The sequence below is a fragment of the Sphaeramia orbicularis genome, chromosome 1 (assembly GCF_902148855.1).
Source record: "Sphaeramia orbicularis chromosome 1, fSphaOr1.1, whole genome shotgun sequence".
Taxonomy (NCBI): domain Eukaryota; kingdom Metazoa; phylum Chordata; class Actinopteri; order Kurtiformes; family Apogonidae; genus Sphaeramia; species Sphaeramia orbicularis.
In genome coordinates, this window is record NC_043957.1 from 28,875,177 (window position 1) to 28,884,548 (window position 9,372).

Consider the following 9,372-nt stretch of genomic DNA (forward strand, 5'->3'; position numbering starts at 1 on the left):
GGTGACCCTGTCCTGTCCCTGTGTACCATCCTACATCTTCAATCAGGCCCCAGTGGGAGGGCAAGATGACTATGTTAACATTTAATGGCTGAAAGACAAGCCATGCATTCTCCAGGCGGATCTTTGCATTCCTCTGACCACTTCAGTCGCATATATACAAAAATACATATTGTGAGTCATTATTCACACACACTAACTCATGGGCAGTCCTGTGAATGAACATCTCCCTTCTTTATCTGCACATCCCTGTCTTTTCAATTCACTGTCTTTTCAATCATACCAATGCTTTTTCAGCTCCCACTCCCACATACCTCATACAAAAATATCAATGACTCAGGTGAGGAAAAGAAGAAAGTGTACTTTATGTCACTGGATGATTTGTGGGCTTAGAGAAAAGCAACAAGGATATGCTAACAATGCAGACTGAAGTCAGGTCCCTGGGAGACAGACACAGGCAGGTATCTATCTATCTATCTATCTATCTATCTATCTATCTATCTATCTATCTATCTATCTATCTATCTATCTATCTATCTATCTATCTATCTATCTATCTATCTATCTATCTATCTATCTATCTATCTATCTATCTATCTATCTATCTATCTATCTGCCAGTCTGTATTTTTTTTGCTATCATTTTGGATAATCAAACACAAAGCACAAAATTTCAGCTTTAAATCTTCATTAGTTTTGAGATGTTTTACTGTAAAAACAAGATGCTAAGTTCATCTAATCATTAACTATATGATATGATTAACTAAATGATAGTTGAATATTTGCCAAATTATAGCTTGTTGAAATTGTAGAGAAAAAAAAGCGTATCTCCACACTTCAATTCTGATATTTATTTGTCATGCTGTAGCACTAATGTGGTGACGAAGTAATTTTGTAAAAGAAATACAAAGTGAATTAAAAATCATTTCACACCTATATTTCAAATGTACATGGCTCAATCTAGTCTACCGTAAAAACAGTTATATCACTGGAAAAAACATATCTGTATTAATATAAGCACAAAATGTAAAGATGGCGTCTTTAACCAAACAAATTTTTTTGAGTATGAATTGATTCTTTGCCTCTTGTACCTCTCGTCTCTTCTTGTTTTAGTAGGACTGATTACAGTCTGGGTATTTGAGGTGGATTTAACCTGTTATATTGCAGAGTGTAGAAATAATAAGTCCTTAATACTGACATACACTACATTTGTAAACATCATCATCATTTGTGTAGCTCTTTATAGCCAGTGGTGGCTGGTGAAATAATTTTTTGGTGGAACACAGTATCCAAGTCATTTTTCAGCTACACTATAACCACATATCACTACTAGGACACACCAAAGTACTTTCACCACTATTTTCTGTTGAATTTCCCTTGGGATCAATAAAGTATCTATCTATCTATCTATCTATCTATCTATCTATCTATCTATCTATCTATCTATCTATCTATCTATCTATCTATCTATCTATCTATCTATCTATCTATCTATCTATAAAATATTCATTAAAATTAAAATACACAGTATGTGTTTTCAGTCATATATTTTTTATGAATCAAATTTCACCCATCTATCCTTCAAACATGCATATTTTTCTGACTCTATTGTTAAAGTCAGGCATGTCCCTGACAAGTGTCTTTTCCACTGATAATATGGACAATACATTTAGACCAGGGGCAAAGGTAGTATGGGTAGATTGCATGGCGTTAAAAAAAAAGTGAATCAAAGTAAGGGTTAAAACATAATACCTACACCAGGGGTCACCAACCCTGGTCCTCGAGATCTACTATCCTGCATGTTTTAGATGTTTCCTTCTTCAAACGCACCTGGTGATCATTATCAGGCTTCTGCAGAACTTGATGATAGGCGTATCATTTGAATCAGGTGTGTTGGAAGAGGGATACATCTGAAACAGGCAGGATAGTAGATCTGGAGGACCAGGGTTGGTGACCCCTGATCTACACCATTCATACCTGGAATTAGTCCATTTAATTAACCCCTGTGCTATCCAGCTGTTTACTTAGAACACTGTAGTGTTACTGAGGGACCTATTCACTGATTCCATTTCTAAGGAAGGTCTTGATTTTTTTCGGGATGTGATGTTTACTCCTGTGGATGGTGCTTGGGCTCTCCTGTCTCTTGTATTGGAGGGGGTCTACTGCACACAGGCCATTTATAATGACAGTCTATGGAGTTCTCGGGCAGCACCCTAAACAGGAAACATGTGACTTGACTGCTCATTAAACGACCGAAAACAGTTTTAAACTACACTTGAATGCAGATTATACATGATACTCATGCGCTATATCATGTATAGCTTGTTTATTTGAATATTAATGTTTTTGTAAAATTATTTGAAGTAATTCCTATCATCTTCTTCTTCATGTGAGACAGGTGGGGCGGAGCTCTAGGACCCTCTATTGACAAGCCGCCACTAAGTACAGCATAAATAAACCTAGAGATCTACTTAGACAAATTTAAGGAAAAAGGCAGATGTTTTTCAAAATACACACACTCTTTCTGCTTTCTTCACTTTGTCCTGAATGTCTCTGGATATAAAGATAGACATGTGACACTGTTTCATGTCAAAAAGGTGAAGCCAAAATATCCCAGTTTGGGGAGCTGTCATGTACCGTGTTGAATCTGTTCAATATATATTTAAGTTATACATCCTTCCACTCCTTTTCTAATATGCAAATGAAGTCATACTTTGTTTTCATGTATATGTACAGGTTTTTGTTTGTTTGTATTGTTTTCTTATAATCTGTTTCATTTGGAAAGACTAAGTGGGATTACTTGGTTTTGTTGCATATTCGAAATTTATAAATAAACTAAACTAAACTTATTTAGTCTGATGGGCACAGTGAGATAACCATGCAATGAAAAGACCTGTTAGTTCTGTCATGAGGTAGAGTTTCTAAAGCTTGTAAACAGAGCCAAGAGGAGGCGCCAAAGTTTAGCCCCCCTCAAAGACCCCTTGAATTACAGCATGCTGAAAGATTATTATAGAATTTTTGATGATAACAATGAAAAAATATCAACTATTGTCAACTTTAACTTAAGGAATATTTGACATCCTTCTCATATATCATATCTTATATCTTTTGCAGCTTTGATGCCTCCTCTTGACTACAACTTGACCAGCTGGGCTCCTCAAAGAACGGGAGGGTTGCTGTGGTCCAGCCATCCTGCGTCTCTGGCCTTCATAGACAAAAGGTTCCCTGGACGCCACCTTCCACGGCTCCGGGCCTCTTCCATGCCCGCATCCTGAAACACCCTGCCTCCATGTTTTCTTTTTCTACACATTAAGATCTTTTGAGGGGAAGGGGAGTTGAGCAGGAATGCTATTAGTATGGTTGGTAAACCTATGAGGACTGGTACAGCTCCTTGGATTAGACTGGATATCTGTCGCTGCCAACTGTGACACGGCTACCTCCCAGAGAGCACCCAGAAAAAAGAAAGGGATACTGGGGTTTGGTGAGAGGAAATGAAGAGTCTGCACTGTTTGTGCTGCTACCCATTGTTTACAAAAGTAGATAATTGATGGAGAAGCACACAATATAAACTTTCTATATCCTGCTGACCTAACCTTAATTATTTTCCACATTCCTGCTTCACACCCCCCACCCCCTCTCGTTTTCTTCTCTCCCACCCTCCCCTTCTTCATCCTCAGATACCCATCATCCTCAAAGTGTGTAATGAGACTGCTGTAATCTAATATTCTGTCTCTCAATCGCCAAATCCAACATGCATCACAGTATTGCCACCATCCCTTCTCCTTCCCTGATAAATTCTAATGTTTGTAAGCCATTTTAACTGAACTTGCAAGCAAAACAAAAATTGTATTTGTCAAAGATGTTCTAGTTAAAAAAAAAAAAAAAAAGAAACAAAAACCTCTTCCTGTGTCTTAAACCGAGATGGTCAACATTAGCTGCTGACAGATGTTCTAGTTCTATAAGATGCAATGTTCAGGTGTAATTTTCTTTTTGTATTATCTTCATTGCTCCCTCAAAGCGCCTATATTGAAGCTGGGGAGAAAAGTATATGTTTCTCCATGTTGTTTTTTACAAGGAAGTAAAGTAAAAAGTAAAAAGTAGATTATTGGATTAGTTTTCTATATATCTATATATAAATATCATATGATTATTATTTTTGACTTACTGGTATTAGAACTATTATATGAAGATGCATATGATATATATCAAATAATAAACAGACTTCTTTATGTAAATGTGCAACAATTGTTCACGTTTTATTTTGGTGTGGAGGTGGCTGTGTGCTGTTTGACGGACTGTGGTTGAAGGTCACATAGGGCATGTTTTAAAGCAGATAATGAGTTCAGGAGAAAAAAAAAACATCGACACATACAACATGGAAGGATGCCTTTGAGGAGAGTCTGTCATCACATTTGTCACTTAAAAGGATCAGCTGTTGGAGCGCTTGATGAAAAAAGGTATGTGATGACAAGAAATAGAAATACTGTTGATGTTGACTGCCACATGTTAAATATGACACCCTCATATCTTGCCATGTTTCATTGTTCAATAGAAGATAAGGGTTTCTGGCTGTAAGTTAGATTTTCAACAAGTAAGATGAAATACTAAATCTAACAATGCATTAGTCCATGTTTGACTGCATCCTGATTTCCTTAGTCTTCCAGTACCCTCAGATCCACTGGTTTCTGACGGCAGTTGGGTTGTAAATCACTGAAAAAAGGTCATAAGTAAATCACTTTTACAACAATTCCATAGTTTCCTTAATCGCATTAGATTTTATGGGAAGTATATGATGCATTTGCCAGAGACTATTTTCATTTTTTTTTTTTTAATTTCAAATGAATACAGCAGCAGCAGCATTTATGTGGGATTGATTGAAAATGAACTACAGTGCCCAAACTATTGTTAACACATCACCCAGTGCAATGGATTGACACATAGATATGTTTTAAGTGTGTGTTAATACCAAAGGAAATGTACTGCATGGCACACAGTAATGGGATATGTGTGGTTAATCGGTCATTTATTGTGATATATTAGTGTGTGTGTGTGTGTGTGTGTGTGTGTGTGTATATATATATATATATATATATATATATATATATATATATATATATATATATATATATATATATATGTATATATGTATATATATATATATATGTATGTATGTATGTATATATATATATATATATATATATATATATATATATATATATATATATATATATATATGGGAGGTATTGTTACGCCTCTATGAAATAAATGAAAATCAGCACAAGGTCATCACAAATACCACTGTGTCCTTGTGCGTGTGTGTGTAATATGTCATATAAGGTCATCCACTAATGTGAAGTATTACCAGCATGCTCAGTGCAAATGAAGGCGAGCTGAGACGGATCTGGTTTGATCTGATTGCTCAAAGTGATTAGGGTTTACTTGTTTGCCCCAGAAAAATCTACTAAGTGATGGTTCTGCTCTGCTGGGGCTCTTTAAATCAGATGTCTTAGCAGTAGTGTTACATATATTGTCTCCCTATAAGATGCCCTGCTGAGCTGTCAGTGGGATATAGGGACTGAGTGATTCCTTTATCCATACAGCAGAGTGAAGCTGCAGTAAATGACAAAAAAAAAAAAAAAAAAGAAGTAGTTCTCTCGTATGGATATCAGTGGTTAGAGGGGCTGGTTAGATGCAGAGATTTTTGCTGCTGTTGTTAAAAGTGTGCATTATGTTCAGCAGTGTGAGTGAGAGGAAAGAGGGGGAAATGTTTGTATTTACACATCTTAGTGTGTATTATTGTGTACGGAGTGATTGCATATGCTATAGCATAACTGTACTGTATTTCATTTGTGTAGGATTAGATGGACAGAATATGACAAGCTTTTACAGATTTCTGGATATTTAGATTTTTTAATCACTCCTTGGACATCAGTTCCACATATTAATCATTGATATGGTGTCGGTTTTATTTCATGTCGTCTATGGACATGTGTGCAGGAAATTTGTGTGTGAGTCTGTGTGCAAGTCTGTGCTGTTCAATATGCAGAGTCATGTTAGTGATTTGTCTATTTCAGGCCACCAGACACAGCAGGTTGAGACACACTCCTGCTATCCCATGAAGACCAAAAGTGTCTGTGTGTGTTTATATTGATTTGTGTGTATCAGTGTATCTGCTGCAGTTTAATTATACAGTATATATGTTAATGTGTGCCAGTGTGTTGGTGAGCTGCAGTTTATGTGTTTGTATGTGCATGTGGGTCAGAGCATGCAGCGCCACTGATCTCCTCTGCTGCATTGCAGCATGTCCTGCCCATCCCGAGGTCGCCGTCATCCTCCGCCAGGGCATTCTTCCAAGGTCGCAGCAGGTCAATCCTTCCCATCTGCATACCCTGCCACTGCGAGGGTAAATCTATAAACACCACACCAAATCTGTCAGCTGTTAGAGCTATGAGACACCAGTAAGGACCATAGTAACAGATCACCAGATTCAGGCTGGTAACAATAATCTATCTATATGGAGATCAGACATGTAATCTACCCAGATGACAAGTCGATCAACCCATGGAAAACGTATCACCAGAGGATGAACTTAGGCGGACCACACATTTTACATGCAAATACATGCAATTGAAGTCAGATAAAGTGACACTTTGACTTGGGAAGCTGTTAGTCTAGTAGAATTTACAATCCATCTGTGGAAGATGAGGACTTTTATTGGAGCTATCAAAAGGCATGTGGCTTCATAGACCTACAAGATGATCAGAGACTGCAGATGTTTCCTTCTTAGCTCACAAACCCCATGTTCTAACCCCATATTGGGAATACACTAAACAAAAATATATATAACTTCCTTGACCCTTGAAGTATACTCCTAGAAGTGTTGTTTATGAGACTGAGTATGAACATCCATCCCATGGGGTAGATTTAGAAATTATAATATGCACTTTGACATCAGCAAGAAAGTGATCTTGTTAATAGTCAGTGTCATGCAGAAAGTATGTGTTTGTGTGAAATAACTTCATATCCAGGAAAATTAGACAAGTCCCAAAAAGTGTTGAATAAAGTATACAGGTCCATCCTTTTGGAGGTATGAGCTATGACAGAGACCTACCTTGGGTAAAATGTTAAGTGTGCTGTAGAGATACATAAAGACCTGATGGCAAAACCCTTGTGTGGTAAGGGTAATAAAAATATTCTCATTATCAAACGGATATTATTGCTTTATGTGTACTAATGGAGATAACAACCTTGCGTTAATAAAGTAAATATCCTCAAAAGATGTGTTAGAGTTTATGAAATCCAGTTTTTACCACAAACATATACAACTGCTCAGTTCAACTGTTCAGTTTGAGAAGATTTTGCAATAAATCTACCAAGGAGCACCTTGGGAAATGCAGTTTATGGCAGCTGACTGACGTGCTTTCTGACTGTGTCTCTTTTCCAATGTGGCTTCAGGGAGCTGTTTGACAAGGGAGTAGCTTGTACAAATGTACAAATACTCAGCCTCAGCTCATCTAGCAGGATGTTTGGGGTTTTATTACATTCACACAGCAGGGCGATTTCAATGGGGCTATCAATGATTTATCATCTAGAAACAACAGAAACAAACAAATAGATCCCTACATGATTTACTGTAACACTGCACAGTCTCAGATTGTGCTCATATCAGACTGCGTCCCTTATTTATGTAAATAGTGGTGGCATCCCTGTGTGGTGTAAAATGTACAGCAGTGCACCTATACACTACATAGTGTAATACACTCTGCACTGTACACTGTAGACTCTCTGGGGACAAAAAGAAAATGAAGTGTATCCTTAAGCTACACTGATTTGAATAAATGCACTCATGCATTAGATCCCAGCAGGGATTTTACTATATGTGTGACTCACAAAAAGATTGCTTTTTGTCATTCTAAACACTTTTGCAAATTGATAAATGTCTTTGCATTCTGTCTGTACATGAAAAGAGTAACAATGTGCTTCATCTGCATTCTGTAGGTGGTAACACCTTTGTGAAACACATTGCTGTAAACATAGCATCACCACGATCCTGCAGCCTCACAACAAAGCACGTAAACTTCTCACCCCATGTAGGTCACCAGCATAAGCACAAAAAGAATGTCGATGCCACATGCTCCTAAGACTCGTCTGCTAACGACCCATCTCAAGTACAATAGGAGTTAATTACATCCTCTAATGACTTCACTCACTAAGGCTAATGGCAGACTGAGATAACAGATCTCTCATTACCACTCCTACCATATCTAGGACTGAAATGAAGGACTTATTAAGCAAACTGCTTGCACTTTATTGTGGAGACAACTGCCACATTATATGTCTCCTGCTAGACAGGGAGACAAATGTATTTAAATTTGACACACAGTCCTGATGCCATTAAGCATGTTTCAGTACTGAGGTAACAACCCTAAAGAGTCCTGCATTTTTTTATTATGTGCCCAGTACAGCCATGATGTTGCATGGGTGGTTGAGTTATTGTCCTGAAATATCAGCCAACAATATTAAGTCCTATTAGAAGTACTAATCTGTGACACTTATCTGCTTTGGCTTCATGTGCAAGGACGAAGCTCCCCACTAAGTTGTGAATGATCATGTCTTTTAGTGAATTACCTTATGTGAAGCATCATATTTAATCGTTGAAGACCTAAACAAGTGTAATAACTTGAAACACTAATAATATCAATGCATTTAAATAACTCAGGTAACATGCAGTTTATCAGCTTTTCAGAAGCATCAGATGTCTTTTTTTTTTTTTTTTGGCTTTTCCGAGGCACCGTAGTGACTGTGGAAACATTGTCATGCTCTACACCAGGTGTCACCAACCCCGGTCCTCAAGATCTACTATAATGCATGTTTCAGATGTTTCCCTCTTTCAGCACACCTCACAGTTGTTATCAGGTTTCTGCAGAGCTTGATGACAGGTTTATCACTGGAATCAGGTGTGTTGGGAGAGGGATACATATGAGAGTATATACACCCCCTCGTCCCAGTTGATAGTACCACTGGCTCGCTTCCTGATCTCAATAACCTCCCTGATCCAATGTTTGTACTTGTTGCTCTCCGATCCAACAATCCTTGTGCTGTCCCAATCCATGATATGATTGTTTGTACGTATGCATAACGTCATATACGAAATACCATGCAGATCATGCAATAAAACATACATAGGGGAGACAAGGACATTTGGGAACATCAAAAAGAATGCAAAAAGGAAACAACGGGATGCCTCACAAGAAAACAAAAAGAAAAAGCAGAACAAGAAAACTTAAAATCAGCCATATCAGACCACTGCAGGAGAAACAATCATATCATGGGCCCTGCACTTGTCCCCACACCCACACCAAAGTCCGTTGTGTTA

General features: G+C 37.6%; 1 protein-coding gene across 1 annotated transcript in view; it reads left to right on the plus strand.

Moving 5' to 3' along the window:
* Positions 1 to 3,918, plus strand: part of LOC115419576 (coiled-coil domain-containing protein 85A) — a 28,330-nt gene extending 24,412 nt beyond the window's left edge. Inside the window, 1 exon segment of the mRNA XM_075353476.1 lies at positions 3,111 to 3,918. Within this exon segment, the coding sequence (XP_075209591.1) occupies positions 3,111 to 3,129 (19 nt within the window). The 3' untranslated portion in view covers positions 3,130 to 3,918.
* The last annotated feature ends 5,454 nt before the right edge of the window (positions 3,919 to 9,372 follow it).